At 54.2% G+C, this 15,095-nt stretch overlaps 8 protein-coding genes across 8 annotated transcripts; 4 read left to right on the top strand and 4 right to left on the bottom strand.

Moving 5' to 3' along the window:
- Positions 1-432: 432 nt before the first annotated feature.
- On the bottom strand, positions 433-2,082 carry D7B24_006538 (uncharacterized protein; the record flags this gene model as incomplete). Its single annotated transcript, XM_028640666.1, has 4 exons — positions 433-960; positions 1,012-1,041; positions 1,097-1,803; positions 1,884-2,082. The coding sequence occupies 4 exons, from the start codon at positions 2,080-2,082 to the stop codon at positions 433-435; spliced, it is 1,464 nt and encodes a 487-aa protein (XP_028495172.1).
- A 1,014-nt stretch (positions 2,083-3,096) lies between these two features.
- D7B24_006539 (uncharacterized protein) lies at positions 3,097-4,844 on the top strand (the record flags this gene model as incomplete). The annotated part of the gene is made up of 4 exons (XM_028640667.1): positions 3,097-3,222; positions 3,280-4,251; positions 4,302-4,461; positions 4,519-4,844. The coding sequence occupies 4 exons, from the start codon at positions 3,097-3,099 to the stop codon at positions 4,842-4,844; spliced, it is 1,584 nt and encodes a 527-aa protein (XP_028495173.1).
- Positions 4,845-5,289: 445 nt separating this feature from the next.
- D7B24_006540 (uncharacterized protein) lies at positions 5,290-6,045 on the bottom strand (the record flags this gene model as incomplete). The annotated part of the gene is made up of 3 exons (XM_028640668.1): positions 5,290-5,415; positions 5,479-5,789; positions 5,841-6,045. The coding sequence occupies 3 exons, from the start codon at positions 6,043-6,045 to the stop codon at positions 5,290-5,292; spliced, it is 642 nt and encodes a 213-aa protein (XP_028495174.1).
- Positions 6,046-6,628: 583 nt separating this feature from the next.
- Positions 6,629-8,078, top strand: D7B24_006541 (uncharacterized protein; the record flags this gene model as incomplete). Its single annotated transcript, XM_028640669.1, has 5 exons — positions 6,629-6,707; positions 6,765-7,011; positions 7,066-7,165; positions 7,210-7,531; positions 7,588-8,078. 5 exons carry the CDS (start codon positions 6,629-6,631, stop codon positions 8,076-8,078), a joined length of 1,239 nt encoding a protein of 412 aa, XP_028495175.1.
- Positions 8,079-9,217: 1,139 nt separating this feature from the next.
- D7B24_006542 (uncharacterized protein) lies at positions 9,218-9,958 on the top strand (the record flags this gene model as incomplete). Its single annotated transcript, XM_028640670.1, has 1 exon — positions 9,218-9,958. One exon carries the CDS (start codon positions 9,218-9,220, stop codon positions 9,956-9,958), a length of 741 nt encoding a protein of 246 aa, XP_028495176.1.
- A 283-nt stretch (positions 9,959-10,241) lies between these two features.
- On the bottom strand, positions 10,242-11,572 carry D7B24_006543 (uncharacterized protein; the record flags this gene model as incomplete). Its single annotated transcript, XM_028640671.1, has 3 exons — positions 10,242-10,542; positions 10,594-10,892; positions 10,961-11,572. The coding sequence occupies 3 exons, from the start codon at positions 11,570-11,572 to the stop codon at positions 10,242-10,244; spliced, it is 1,212 nt and encodes a 403-aa protein (XP_028495177.1).
- A 1,301-nt stretch (positions 11,573-12,873) lies between these two features.
- Positions 12,874-14,010, top strand: D7B24_006544 (uncharacterized protein; the record flags this gene model as incomplete). The annotated part of the gene is made up of 1 exon (XM_028640672.1): positions 12,874-14,010. The coding sequence occupies one exon, from the start codon at positions 12,874-12,876 to the stop codon at positions 14,008-14,010; it is 1,137 nt and encodes a 378-aa protein (XP_028495178.1).
- Positions 14,011-14,206: 196 nt separating this feature from the next.
- On the bottom strand, positions 14,207-14,607 carry D7B24_006545 (uncharacterized protein; the record flags this gene model as incomplete). Its single annotated transcript, XM_028640673.1, has 2 exons — positions 14,207-14,261; positions 14,318-14,607. The coding sequence occupies 2 exons, from the start codon at positions 14,605-14,607 to the stop codon at positions 14,207-14,209; spliced, it is 345 nt and encodes a 114-aa protein (XP_028495179.1).
- Between the last annotated feature and the right edge of the window lie 488 nt (positions 14,608-15,095).

Genomic DNA, 15,095 nt, shown 5'->3' on the forward strand with positions numbered 1-15,095 from the left:
GTATACCAGTGAATCAAACCCTTGAGGCAATGGAACGCTGTAGTATATCGCATGGGCAAGGAACATGCGTCCGCAAATGAACAAGCAGAATGCGAACTGAGGGTTCGTAAGAGCCGTTGATCCTTGTAAAAACTTCTCTGCAATGATTGCCACCTCTGTCGCTGCTGCCAGACATGTCTCTGAACTGGATGCGGACGGGAGTCTGAGGCCGCTCGTTTGCCAATCCGGGGCCGGATATGCGATGCCTTGATGTAGAAGTACCACAGCCGTATTGTGTGATATGTGCGCGAGAGTTAGATTGGGGTCAAGAATGCCATCGCAATTGAGTGCGCAGGCCTCTCGCCATTGCTCTGGAAGGAAGATCTTCCATCTGTGTCCCAGTCAATTGAGCTGTTCATGTTTTCCAATTGCAGGAATTCCCAAAAGATTAACCTACTGGACCAGGCGCAAGTCAAGCTGCTTGAACTTGAGCAGCCACATCTGCACCTCCTGTGGCTTTGTCACATCAACCGCTTGCTGTAGAAAGAATGATGTGACGAGGCTCAAGCTTTCCGTTGCTTCAATACAGTAAGCAAACCCACCTATCGAGTCCTGGGCTTCGCCTTCGGGGCGAGCAGTTGGCAATGCCCCATTCGTACCACTTGAGGTGTCGGCAACTCCGAAGTACGGCGTTGGTGTCTGCAGAGGATGGCCTGCTTCCCAAAGTGCACCCTCACATGGAAGCCTCCTCTTGACGTCGGCACTTGTTAAGGAGAAGTTCCAGCCGGTTGCGATGCTACAAAAGCGGTCCAGAAGAAATGTATTCCAGAAGACACGCCGTCGTTCCTCTCGTTCGACCCAAGTCTTGCATGGTTTTAGAAACGCAATCCGTTTAATTAATGCTCTCGCGGGCGGTGTTTGGTCTTCTTCCACACTCAGTTGAAGCTGTTCTACTGTTCGTGTCATGCTGCCAACGATAGACTGATATTCTTGTTAGCGAAAGCTGTAGAAGAAAACACGAGGCAAACAAACCCAAGCTGAAGGACCACGTCCGCTTCCAATCTGAACTCGTGTCAGTACTCAGTCGTTTGCTATTGGGACAGAATAGCCATCTGACCGTATCGAAAGCGCAGATAATTAGTGCTTGAAGGTTTTCTACAGAAAACGAATCCATGCTCTCCACGATGACGGCCTGCCGGTATCTCTTGGCCATTTGCGTCTTTGTTTCGGGCGAACCGAGACGGGCGTCGTCTGAAAACCGAGCACAAGTGGACACAATGGCCTGGAAAACCGTTCGCAGCCGAGGGCGCTCGGCGGCATCAGCCATGCGGTCCCTGAATTCACGAACATGAAGCATAGGTATCCAGGGGTGCAGGTTCGCGAAGTAGATATCGACCAGGGAATCCATCAGATCTGGCGGAGGTAATGAAGCGAAGTCTTGATATGGGAGGACCGAACAGCCCTTGCAGGCGTCGCCGCTGGTTCGCGTTGGGCGGGTGTCCGTGTTCTGGAGGAATTCTGGCCACCGCGACGAATCGAGCTCGGCAGACCCGGCGACAGGGCCGGACTCTGCCAGGTTAGATAGTGTCGATTTCAGATGTGACGCGCTTTCCTGGAGCGACAAGCCGGAATCTTTTGACAATCGACCTGGGCTCGAATCTTCTTGTCCGGTGAGCGAGCTGAGCTGGTTGAAAACCTGCTGCCAGAGAACCCCCTGGCCAAGAAACATGGATTCCAAAGTCGCGACGCGTTGGCTAAGGTTCTCAACGGCGCCAGTCCTCAGGCCCGGCTTGTTCTTTCGGTCATCGTAGAGGCACTCGACGTCTAAGGCTCACGTCAGATACGAGACTTTGCGATGCTTCAAGATAGGGAGCAAGAAGCACGACGGCAGGGCAAGGTCCTACTATAACGAACACAGGCGGAACAAGGCTGACGCCTAGTGCACTTGGCCTTCTTTCTGCGACACGATTGACATGCAGGTCCCTCAGGATCAGCAGCTTCATTGAGCGCCGTGTCGTGGCGTCTCTTTTTAGCTGGCCTTGAGGAAACGAAGTCCTCCCCAGCCGAGTTGGAATTGGGCTCATCGTCCTCCACGGCAGCCATATGTGACAGTGGTTTCGTGGGAGGCACGGAAAGGGAACAAAGTTGCCAATCAAATGGGCAATTGAGCAAAGGAGACGCGACCGAGCGAGATAGAGAAGCGTGGTGTTGGAGGAAAGTTCACGCATGACCAGGATGCTTTCCAACTCCCGACCATGTCATGTCTCAGGCAGTTGACAACCAAATCAGTACTGGCGCATGAGGAAGAGTGAAAGTGGTGGAAGGTGCGATTCTTTGCCGTGTATGGGGAAGCAATGGCCGTGAGGGCCACCAGGCTGGGCAGCTGTCACCCACTAACGAATGGCTATTGGGGGATGATTGGCTCTAGTATCAGTGGGCAGGCGAACCCCTGGCCACGACTGCGGGGAGGTGCGGAGTGCATCATGTCCTTGCCCCAAGCCCACCCTGAAGCTGCGCATGCAATCGCTCAGTGTATCATCAACAGCCATCCCCTCAACCTGAACATCATCCGTGAATTGGATTTCCCCAGATCAACTTGACATTCGATCGCGCCGATCAGTTATGATGTGAGAAAACTCTCAGCACCCCAGGATCTCCCCCCCGAAATATCCCCCGCATCCCCAGAAATCTCCGCCATCGGTCCACGTCTCAGGCCACCAGTACCACCACCGGCCGCCGGGTAAAGTCCCGGACGCATCTCCGAACAGCATCAATCCTGGTTAAGCTTCAGCACAACCTCCCTTTCCCCTCCTTCTCAACGCGCCATGCATGAGCGTGCACATGGTCATAATCCTTGCTCGATTTGTAGGCTCGGCTCTTCGTTCCATCGTCAGGACCGATGTCCGCACCGTTCCACGACGTATACGTCAGGGAATCATTGCCGCGAGTGGTTACGAAATATAGAAGGAAGCCTCAGGACGATCTTCTTCGTCTCAATGGATTAGGCTCGGATCATCGGCATCGCTTTCAGAGCATCTCTTCGCTTCTTTTCGGCACAAAAACCCGGAAACAAGGCGCACACAACTGCTCTGCCCTTTGAACAGCCAAACTCTCGCCATGGCCGACACCAAGTCTGACTTTGCTCCAACGGCCACTCGACGGGAGGCCGACGAGAACTCCATCACGCCCGCTCCGCTTTCTTCTCAGCATATCGATGGTCATCATGCTGACCAGGACCAAGAGGTGAGCCCCACGGCCCCATGACGAGCGGATTCTGGACGAATCAAGCTGATCTTATAGACTGCCGCGTACGCCGGCGGTGAAGCCGTTTATATCGACGAAAAGACCAACAAGAAGTTGTTCTGGACCGTCAATAGACGCATTCTCGTCTGCATGCTTGGCACCTACTTCTGTCAGTCTCTTGACAAAGGCACATTAGGCTTCGCCTCCATCATGGGCATTCGGCAAGATGCGAACCTCCACGGCCAGCAGTTCAGTTGGCTCGGCACTATACTCTATATGGGTGTCCTGTTCGGCGAATACCCGACCAATCTCCTTCTTCAGAAGCTTCCCGTGGCCAAGTACCTTTCCGTCAACATCTTTTGCTGGGGTGTCGTCATTGCTTGCTCTGCTGCTGCGGAGGACTTCGGCTCACTGATGGCGGTTCGATTCTTGCTTGGTATGTTCGAATCGTGCGTGCAGCCAGCCTTCATTATCATGACCGCTATGTGGTGGCGACGCGAAGAGCAGGCAGTCCTGACTTCGCTCTGGTACTGCATGACCGGTGTTCAGCTCATGGTCGGTGGCCTCATCGCCTATGGTGCCAGTCACTACGATGGAGCCATCATGAGGTCGTGGCAGATGCTCTTCATGGTTCTGGGAATTGCCACCTGTGTCTGGGCAGTTTTTGTCGGCTGGTTCCTTCCCGATTCGCCCATGAAGGCAAAGTGCTTCGACGAAGACACGAAGAGGCTGCTCATCGAGCGCGTCCGCGCGAACGAGACAGGTATTCAGAACAAGACCTACAAACGCCACCAAGTCATTGAGGCTGTCTCTGACCCCGTCACTTGGTGCTACGTCCTGCTTCAGGTTACTTCGACTCTCATTATTGGTGGTCTTGGTGTCTTCTCCAACCTCATCATTAGTGGATTTGGCTTCACCGTATTTGAGACTCAGTTGCTCAATATTGCCCAGGGTGCCATCACCATCATTATCATGATTTCTGCCGCTTTCACTGCGCAGCGCACTCAACAGACTGCATTTACCATGCATGTGAGTGACCCCGAAACCTTCTTGTCGTGCTTTCAAGTAACAGTTTCCAGGCTTGGTCGTTCCCCGCCATCATTGGCACGGCTGTCATATATAGCATTGTCCCAACGGCCTCGAACCGCGTCGGTCTTCTGATTGCTTTCTACTGCACTCAGTTCTTCCTCGCTGAGGGCAATTTGGTCTTCTCCCTCATTTCGCGCAACGTCGCCGGCCGTACGTAAAATCTTTACAATCTGCCACACCGGCCGGCTCAATTAACACTTTTACCAGAGACAAAGAAGTCTACCACACTCACTATGTGCTTCGTCGGTTGGGCCGCTGGCAACATGACTGCCCCCCAGATTTTCCAGGCCTGGGACGCGCCCCGGTATCGCACCGGTTTCACTGTCCACTTCTGCCTCTATGCAATCTTCAACGTCATTCTTATTGTCATGCGTTTCCTACTCACCCGTCGCAACATGGGTAAGCGTGCCGCCGTTGCCACCGCTGGTGAAGCCGAAACACTTCAGCAAGCTGGCGAGGAAAAGATTACGCACAGCAACGCTTTCGCGGATCTCACTGACAAGGAGAACCCTGACTTCCGCTATGTCTTCTAGATCTGCAGGTGACCTATCAGGTCATTTTTAGGTAGTGCATCAATCAAGCTAACGTATTCCTCCTGAAGAAGTGACTACAGGAGTTTCCTGTTCACACCGCGCGCGCCGGAGCGTCCCACAGCTAAAAAGAAATCAACATTCTTCGATACGTCGATTCAAGTATGTCGGGCCTCGGGTCAATTGTAATTTTCTGCAACTTTCCTAGATCTTATGCTCACTATATCTGCAACGATGTATGGAATCCCGTGAAGATAAACCCCCATATGTATGCAGTGCATGACGTGAATACCACAATTCGCTTTGTCAAGCATATTTCAACCACGTTCTACTATTGATAGAGACCCTGCCTACTCTTGTTTTCGGTGTACATGATTTACGACTCATTTGCAGAGTATCACCCATCAACGAACAAAAGAAAAACAAGCTCCAGTTATGGTTCCTCATCTCAGCAATACGGCAGCGCGGGGTTCGAACAACTCCCCGCGATGAATCTCTGCGGTGCCCTTGCAATATCCCCCTCGAAAACCTGCGCCGAGGGGTCCAGGATTCGATCGATAATGTGCACGACGCCCTTTTCATTGGGATTGATCAGCAAAACTTGTTTCAAGAGGACCACGATCTAGTGAATTCCTACCTTTTCCACTGCTAGGTCAGACTCGGTGACCTTAGAAACGCCATTCAACGTGAGAGTTCCATCGACGACCTGCGTGCCGATGAAGAGGTACGTCCCCATCTGCAAGCGCGTCTTCGTCGTGTTGAAGACCGAGCTGGCGACCTTCGTGTTGGGAATGTAGTGGTGCTGCAGAAGATTGCCGAGCCACCATTTCCCCTTCGCCGTCGCGGCGTACGTGTCGAAATATTGGCCGGTATTGTTGAAAGCCTCGTTCGAAGGAGCGAAGAAGGTAAAGTCCCAGCCGGGAACGGTGTCGAATGCCGTCGTGAAGCCTTGGTGAGTGAGTATAGACACAGTCGGGGGAGGCGGTGTGCTCAACTCACCGGCTGGTTCTTTCAAGAGTTCGGCCAGTGTTGTGAGATCTGATCGGGAGTTGATGAAGTCAAGGAGTGTTGTCTTTCCCTGAACCTTGGGAACGGTCCACGTTCCCTCTGGCGTCGGAGCGTAGGCGAGTTGCTTTCGGTCCACGACCTCGGCGCTGCAAACAGCGCCGAGCAGAGATGAAACGATCACGTTGAAGAGAAGCATCTTATGGCTTCGATAGAGAGGGAAAAGGAATTCGAATATCTCGATCTCAATGGCTGGCAAAGTCAAGTTGTTGCAGAGCGGTGGGCTGGAAAATAGAGCTTTCTAGGAAGTGATATAGGAGACGCCACCATGGAGTGAACCTCAGACTGTTTGCATAATCAAGGTGCAGGTTCTGGTAGCCAATCCGGCCCTCATGAAATCTCGCAGCGGCCCGTTTCACGGAGAGTGACCCAGTTAAACTTCAAGGCACCTACACCTTCTCCAAGTCATAGGGCATATCATGAGGGGTGATATCGCTTGAAGGAGGAACATGCCCCGTCGATCTATCATTCGGGGCCCGTCCGGGACTTACCCCGGACTCATCGCGGTGTCAAATTGAGATTTCGGGGCGGAGTAGGGGAGTGCAGATGTGGGGAAAGGGACCAATGACGCGGATCCATCCATCCGATGAATTGATCGGTCTTGAATATGGGATGAAAACCGCATGGACGGCTGGCTTGTATAAGATCTTAACTGGCTTTGAAACAATCAGCAAGTGGGTTCGAAGTCCAGTCGCCATCCAGCGCAATTCCTCACCATCACCATGCTCTGGTTCTACGTTCTCGCAACAGCCGCTCCCGTTTTCGGGGCAACTTCCAAGAGAGCCCAAAAGCCGCAAATGGGCACGTGCAAACCTCACATCTCCCTCCGTGAACGAGACTTTACTGATATTCGGGCAGGGTGGAACTCTTGGAACACCTTCAAGCTCGGAATCAACCAGACGATTGTCGAAGGAACCGCGCAAGCTTTGGTGGATACTGGACTTCGTGATGCTGGCTACACGTACCTAGTCATGGATGATGGCTGGCAAAATCTTACCAGAGGTCCGGATGGGAGGCAACAAGCCAATGCCACGCGCTTTCCCTCCGGCCTTAAGGTACTTGCCGATGAGGTCCATGAGAAGGGCCTCAAGTTTGGCTTATACAGGTAGGCCGAGATCCACCAGCTGCACAAAAGTCATGTGCTAATTGTGCCCGCCAGTGATGCCGGAATCTTCGGTTGTGGTTTTCAACCAGGCAGTCTGGGTTATGAAGAACTCGACGCCCAAACGTATGCAGACTGGGGTATGGACTATCTGAAGGTAAGCTTGAGCTCCGACACCAGAAATGTCAACTGATCAGACAGTACGACAACTGTGGAGGATTCTACGGCAATACCCGACCAGTCCAGGAGCGCTTCCAAATCATGTCTCACGCTTTGAAGAACACAGGTCGCGACATCTTCTACGCAGTTTGTCAATGGGGCCACCAGTGGCCCTGGTACTGGGCCGACCAGTTCACTGATTCATACAGGATGTCTGGGGACATCCACGCCAAGTTTCGCGATGACGGGAACTCCGTCTGCAAGACTGCCTACTGTCTCAACACTGGCTACGCTGGTGTTAGCGTTCTGACCATGATTCGCAAGATGCGCGAGATCTCTGGCTTCCAGAAGAAAGGCTCCTGGGGTCAGTCTCTTGTTCGAAAGATTGCTAAGGATGACGAAGAGCTAACCCGGAGTAAGCTGATATGGACATGCTCGAGGTTGGCGTCAACCGCAACTTCACACTTCACCAGGATCAGACCCACCTGAGCTTCTGGGCAGCCTTGAAGAGCCCTCTCATCATTGGTGCGGACATCACAACAATCAGAAAATCTTCTCTCGATGTGCTGTTGAAGAAAGATATCATTGGAATCAACCAAGATGACCTCGGGGTAGCTGTCTCTTATGTAGCTGAACTCTCCAAAGAGGACGAAATCCAGGTCTGGGCTGGACCTGTGAAGTACAAAAAGTACAACCATGTTGTGCTTGCTCTCAACTACAATGTGGTGAACCACACCACTGATATTGAGCTGCCATGGTCAAGACTTCCCGGGTTCCAGGGTTGCAAGAACGGTAATGTCCGTGTCAGAGATGTCTGGGAGGACAAGGATCTGGGATCTCAGAAAGAAAGTATTTCCCTCCAGGAGGTGACGCAGGATCAAACGAAGGTGTTGCTGCTTTCCTGCAAGTAGAGGAAACAAAACAATCGGAATATTACACCTACTAAAGCCTATCTTGCTCGTGTCGAAATGACTCTTCCTGGCCGCTTTCTGCAAATTCAAACAATGGGAGGCTCCGCCACGATTGTCTCATTCGCAGAACCTCACGTAGGAAAACACGGAGAAATCATGCAATTTGTCCTTTCGCACAGAAAACACTATCCCGCCGGTGCTAAGGATTCTCGGACGGACCCGATGGATCGCCAGGGCGGTATGCCTAGATGCAAGCGAGCCGACGTCGATCTGCCGAGAAGAACCTATCCAATGGGGCGTGACAACCCGTTGTCAAAGGATTTTGTTCCGTACCTGGGCGTCTACACTACGTGCTGATTACCCTTTCTTCAATTGGTCACCCATGTCGCCTAATGCAAGGTTAAGCATCCATCACCTGCTCTTTTGGACTAGACCCCCGGTACCCATCGCTCTACGGATCTTGGCGAAGGAAGCAGTCTTGGCATCACCTTGCTTGCATTTTTCTCAAATCTGCCAAGATTGACACAGCAGCTCCAGATTGGTGAGGAAAAGAAAATCTGCACGGAATGAATTGACTGCAGCCTTCACGTGCAGGCGCGTAGTCCCAGGAACTCCGGGTAGGATCGCAGCTACTGGTTCGTCTAGCTCTATCGGGAAACCCTTCCGCCCGAACTGACATATTCTTAGACGGGAGCCGCTCGATGTTGGTCTGGAACACGTTTCTCGCTAAAACTCACGTATGAGACTCATGCCACAATTACTTCGTCTTGACGCTGAGGTCTTTGGTACACTATCGTGATTGGTGGAAGAGAAGATGTATTCAAGAGTCGAGACTGTATGGACTGACAGGCCTACGATCCTTCACAATATCGAAGTCTTCAAGACCGAGTGAAAATGGACCTCCAGGTGACCTAGCTGTTGTCGAGCTGCCAAGGTCACAAGTTGCAAGGTGGAGCTTGATGAGCGATGTGTCGCGTCAAGTGTCGATTATATAAATATGAGCTCAGGTCATCGGCTTTTGTCAGTAACGGACTCTGCATCTCGATATCATCATCCGGCTCTCATCTCGGTTTCACTCCATCACACAATCGCTGATCACCCTTTCGGAAGCCAAGATGCTTCGTTCAGTTGCACTCAGCATGGCGGTCCTGGTCTCCCAGGCCGCAGCCCACGGATACCTCAGTACTTTCTATCTGAGCGGCAACAACTACGAAGGTTACAACTACTGGCAGGTTGATAAGGCCCCCAATGCCATTGGCTGGTCTTTCACGACCCAAAATGAGGGTCCTGAGATGGACATCTCCAGCCCCGGCTTTGTCTGCCGTCGCGGCTCGCAACCCTCCAAGAACTACGCGAAGATTGATGCGGGCAGCCCTATTGAGTTCCGGTGGACCTCCGACGACAAGGTCATCAACCCGAACGGCTGGGCTGAGAGCCACCGCGGTTCCGTCATCACCTACATCGCCCCTTGCAACGGCGACTGCACAAGGGTCGACAAGACCGCCCTACGCTGGACCAAGATCCAGGAGGCCGGCCTCATCTCCGGTCCCGCCAACACGCAGGGCATCTGGGCGACCGACCTCCTGCGCACCTACGACGGCTGGAGCCTGGCCACCATTCCAGCCTCCATTGCCTCGGGCAGATATGTTGTTCGTCACGAACTCATTGCCCTACACCGCGCTCACCTCAACGAGCCCGAGTTCTACATGCAGTGCGGCAACATTGAGGTGACCAACGGTGGCTCGGACACGCTGGCTGGAAAGGGCGTCGTTGCCTCTCAGCTGTACAGCCGCTCCGATGCGCAGCTCTACGGCTTCACCGTCTATGGATCTGCCACGAGCTGGAAGACGCCTGGTCCGGCTCTGTACACTGGCGCTTGAACACCTCATCGTTAAGGGACTGGATGAATTAGGCTGGAAGAAACATTGAACTCTGCACACTAGCACCTGTGTGTACTTCTTCAGAACGGTCTTAGGTAGTTTCACGCATTCATTTTGTATATAGCAAAATGCGCGACTCTGCTATTGGACAATCTAGGAGAAAGAATGAAGAGCAGAAACGACTGTCTGGAAGGGGGAAAAGCGTTATGAGACGAGATTTCAGAAGTCAAAATAGATCTTAATGAAATCTCATGCGTATTGCCAGAGTACTAGTCCAACTAGATCATTCCCGACGGAATAAAATGGTGCCAAAGCCAAGTTGGTCGTATCCGCCGCTGTTGGGACCATAGTCGCCACCACCGCCCTCAGCTCCGTTGCCGTTCTTCACGACCATGTCGCGATACTCCCTGGTCCAGGAAGCGTTGAGGCCGCGGATTGATTCGTAGTGCGCAACGAGTAGCTCACCAATCGGCCTGATGTTTCCGCGGTCCTGCGAGCTGATAGCCGTGTACGTGCCGTGGGAGTTTTTGAACGTAGCAAAAGGCACGTCGTGGAATGTGTTGTACTTGGTAGCGTACTCGGCTCTGTTGTCGCTGTCAGCGGGATGGAAAGCCACAAAGCTGTAAAAGACTTACCCGGCGAGGATACGGTTATCCAGTAGTGCGAAGAGATCTTCGCCCTGGTTGTAGCTCTGCTGCGCCAGGACGCCAAGCAGGTTCTGGTTGAACATGGTATGGCCTTGATCGCGGCCTGACTCTTGGTTTTGGCCAAGCTGCTTGCCCGAGCCTTCTTCGGTGTGGATCGTCCAGATGGCGTTCTTGATAGCTCCGTTACCAGCGCCGTTCTTGAAGTAGTCGATCGCCTCCTTAATCATAGTGTTGTTGTCGGACAGCACTCCGATGGCATGCATAGAGCAAAGGGTACAGAGATCCCACTAGTTCAGCGTCATGTTAGCCATTTCCAGTGCATTATGAGACCTTGACTGGGTTGAGTTTCTCTCACGTTTGCCCAGTAGTTGTCAATCTTGGCATCATTGTGCTCGACCAAGAATCGGTGGTTCATGGGGTAGAACCTGTTCCTCAGGAAGGAGATGGCAGCTGAGAGCCCCTTCCAGCCATTGTAGTCTCTCAGAATCTCAGCCACATTGGCATACTGGTAGCCGTAGATGCCAGCAGCAAGGTACCGATCTGCGCTCCCCTGGATCTCAGGGTTCTTGCTGCTCCAAGCATCAAGAATGGCAGCCGCCGTGTCGGCGTTGGCAGTCGTGCCCGTTATCTTCCAGTAGACGGCGTTGGCGTAAGCAGTGTGAACGTCACGGTAGAACGAGGCGTAGTTCTGGGTGCAGTCAGAGTCACCGCGGCAAATGACATCCTGCGCGTGAGGCACGGCTTTCACATCAGCGCGTGCGACGAGCTTGGCCCATCCAGTTGCGAAGGGCTCCTTCTTGGAGTCCACCAGGCCTTTGATGCGTTTGAAATCGTCAGCCGTGTGAAGGAGGCCTGGGTGGTTCAAGCTCTGTCGAGTCTCAGGTTGGGCATGGTGGGGACGGGCCCGGCTGGCATCCACCACCGTCAGGGGCAGGGAAAGAAGACTGAGAAGGGCAATACACTTCATGGTGATGAGAGATGAAGGCTATGAAGTGAGTGTGATCTACCATTTCAAAGTGTTGCAGAGTCTCGTTAGCCGGCCTTTATATCAATGTCTCTTTTCAGACTCAGACTATAGTCAAGACTCAAGGTGATATCAGGCATCGCTAATCAGTACCCAGTGGCTCCCTTGCATCGCCGCGGGGCTTTGCTGGCAGTTGTTGCGCCGTCAAGGAAACGCATTCGGCATTAGAAAACGTAGAAACCTTCCGGCGTGTGATTGAGAGGGGCTCAAGGGGGCGGGTACGTGGCCCGAATCGGTAGCCGACGTTCCAGAGAGATTACCACTCGCTGTCACCCTGTTCTGCTCCACCGCCATCGTCAACTGGACCATGCTTCGAACAACGAATGCAGAACAACATGAAGTGTGTTCGTAACGGAAGATCCTGAGTGCATGTCGAGGACCCAACGGCCCGGCTCTTCCCCGGGTTTCAATCTGGGGAAACAGCGCCTCCTCCGCATGGCATATGGAAATCTCCCAGTGATCATTTGCCAAAAGCGTGGATCGCCACGACCATGCCCACGTTGGGCGAATGTTCCCCGCAAGGTGGTGGGATGACGGGCAGTAATGAAGGCCACGGGACGCGTCCGGGTTAATGGCCTTTGGACGCATCGCGCAGTACCGGGGCATCGCGCCGATACTTGGCCCGGTCTAGAGGTATGGTGGCTTGGAAGCGCCATTATCAAACGGCACGAAAGCCGACGCATTCCCCGCAACAACTTGTGCAAGCGACCCTGACAGCACTGAGGCGGACTTCCCCGCCGTGTCAACCCGGGCTGTTTTGGTGCGGATACGACCCAGAAGGCAAGATTGACATGGAGACATTTGGGAGTCGGTTCCTGACAGGAAATGAGGGGCTAATCCCAGGAACCCCGCGATCTGTCGGCGACGGCCAGGAATCGGGGCTCGATAGAGAATAACTGGCAAGCAATGGCTGTATAAAGATGTCTGGCGGCCTTTTGAGTCTTCTCATGCTTCACTTGCCCACCCGTTGTGCAGTGCTTTGAGTCAAATTTGCCGAAGAACCTGAGGTCCGTTGGATCCCTGCTTTTAGGATGAAGCTTTCCGTGGCGAGAGTAAGATGAATCCACTTGATCGTCCGGTAGTTCCGCTGCTGACATATTCAAGCTTGGACTTTTCCTCCTCCCACTCATAGACCAAGCGACATCCTTGGTCTCGAACTTGCCGACTCTCAATGGTAATTATAACTCTCCCGCTATGGCAGCGAGTGGCCACGGCTGACCCCACCAGGTCCCGTTCCGCCGGTGATGCCCAGGGGCGGCAAGACGGGTCTCGGACAGTTCAAGCACCCGGGTCTCTGGCACTCGCACGACGACCTCGAGCTCATGCGCACCAAGGTCGGCGAGAAGAAGGAGCCATGGATAAGCGGCTTCAACGCGCTCCAGGCTGACTCGTACTCGTCGGTCGACTACAGGATGCAGGGGCCCAAGGAGGTGCTGTCGCGGGGGCGGCCGAGCAACTACACGACCTTCACGGCCGACACGCGCGCGGCGTACCAACACGCCATCCTGTGGTACATCACGCGTGACGACGCGCATTTCAAGGTCGCCACGAGCATCATCGACGCGTGGGGCACCAACCTGACCAACATTATCGGCATCGACACGAGCCTGCTCATCGGCATCGAGGGCGACATTCTCGTCAACGCCGCCGAGATCCTGCGCTGGGAGGGCAACTGGACCGAGGCCGGCGCCAAGTGGCAGGGCGGCACGGGCTTCTCGAACCAGCTCTACTGGCTCTTTGCCCGCCAGTCGATCATCATCGGCCACGCCAACTACGGCATGGCCTCGATCAAGGCGCTGCTCAACTTTGCCGTCTACCTCGACGACGTGAACCTGTTCAACTACGCGCTCAACGCCTACCTCAACGACCTCTGCGCCGGGCTGCCCGGCAACTTCAACCGCCGGACGGGCCAGTCGTCCGAGGCGGGCCGCGACCAGTCGCACGTCCAGTCCGGCCTCGGCTGGGCGGCGCTCGCGGCCGAGACGCTCGAGACGCAAGGGTTTGACGCGTGGAGCGAGCTCGACAGCGTGCTGCTCACGGCGTCCGAGTACACGGCCAAGTACAACCTCAACGAGACGGTGGAGTACGATGCCCAGTTTTCGCGCTGCCTCGCCGTTCTCGTTGATGGGCCGTGGGACGCGATTTCAGAGCAGAAGCGTGGCATCAGCCCTGACCTGCCGGGCGTGTGGGACCTCATCTACTACAAGTACGTGGTGCAGAAAGGGAAGAAGGCACCATGGACGGCCAAGGCCAAGGCGTTTTACGACGCGCAGGGTGGGCAGACGTCGGGCGGGTATACTGTCATGGGCTGGGGCGACCTGATCTGGGCGAAGGAGGGCAGGAAAAAGCGGTTCTGGGAGAGGGACAGCTGGAGGATGTAAGTCATCGTCGCATGCTGCGTGAGGCGGGGCGCGAATCCAAGTCTTGCTAGATGTAGGAGCTCCCATGGACTACGTTTGGGGATGGCAAATACAACGATGATTTCAAGCACAACGAATCCCGCCAAGACCCGATCATGGCCAGCCCAGCTTAGAAAAGGCAGTCATTTTCGTCTCGGAAACGCGTGCACTGCGCGTATCAAAAGTCCTCCATTTTCATGACACTGTAGGAGACTTCTTCGTATGGATGGGCTCTGGAGCGCGCCGTTTAGTAGCGGGACATGTTCGAGCGCCTACGGTTCACACTCACAGCTTCAACGCCGCGACGGCCTTTCTCACTACGTCTTCACCAACGCAGAGAGTCTCGGCTCTTGCTTCATGCAGCTCTTCGAGCTCGCCGGGCTTGCCAATGGCCGGCTTTGCGCCGTCGCCTGGGCGGAACTGTCCCGCGCCGATGGTCGACCAGCAGACCTCGGTGTAGTTGCCCGGTCCCGGGAAGCGACCGGCGCCCACGTCGAATATGGCTCGTTTACAGGCTTCGAGATGGGTCTCGGGGACGTGGAACACGAGACGGTAGCGGGTGGGCGAAGAGGACGTCATGTCTTGGGTTGGCAGGAAGGGGTTGTGAGGGCTGTGTGTGTTGTAGGAACGAAGAATGACGATGGTGTGTCTGTGCAGTCATTCACTCTGTACAGATCTGAACTTGAAGAAGGAGGAAGGAAGGTTAAATAGTTGAGGGTAAGCAGCTGTCCACTCGAGGTGTGACTTTGTTCCTTGTCGAAAAGCCGAATCCCGATCGGTTCACCTGAAGCATGGCAACATGGTGGCGTAACGAAATGTACTTCACGCTCATCGTAATGCTTGACTCGCGAGCCAAGATCAATGCCATCGGGGGACGAAATCCGATGTGACGAAGTTGCACGATCAGGGATGGTAGAGGACAGTAGAGGGAGACGCCGAGGGATGCCAGTATGCGGTATTCCGAGTCATGTATCTATCCAGGTCCAGGCGCCCGCAAAGCCGCTATCGCATCATCTCAAAGCCGTAGGCGCATGCGTCAAACCCGTCCCAGCAGTTCCCTCATAACC

The sequence above is a fragment of the Verticillium nonalfalfae genome (genome assembly GCF_003724135.2).
Source record: "Verticillium nonalfalfae strain VnAa140/NRRL 66861 chromosome Unknown scaffold_47, whole genome shotgun sequence".
NCBI classification, from domain to species: domain Eukaryota; kingdom Fungi; phylum Ascomycota; class Sordariomycetes; order Glomerellales; family Plectosphaerellaceae; genus Verticillium; species Verticillium nonalfalfae.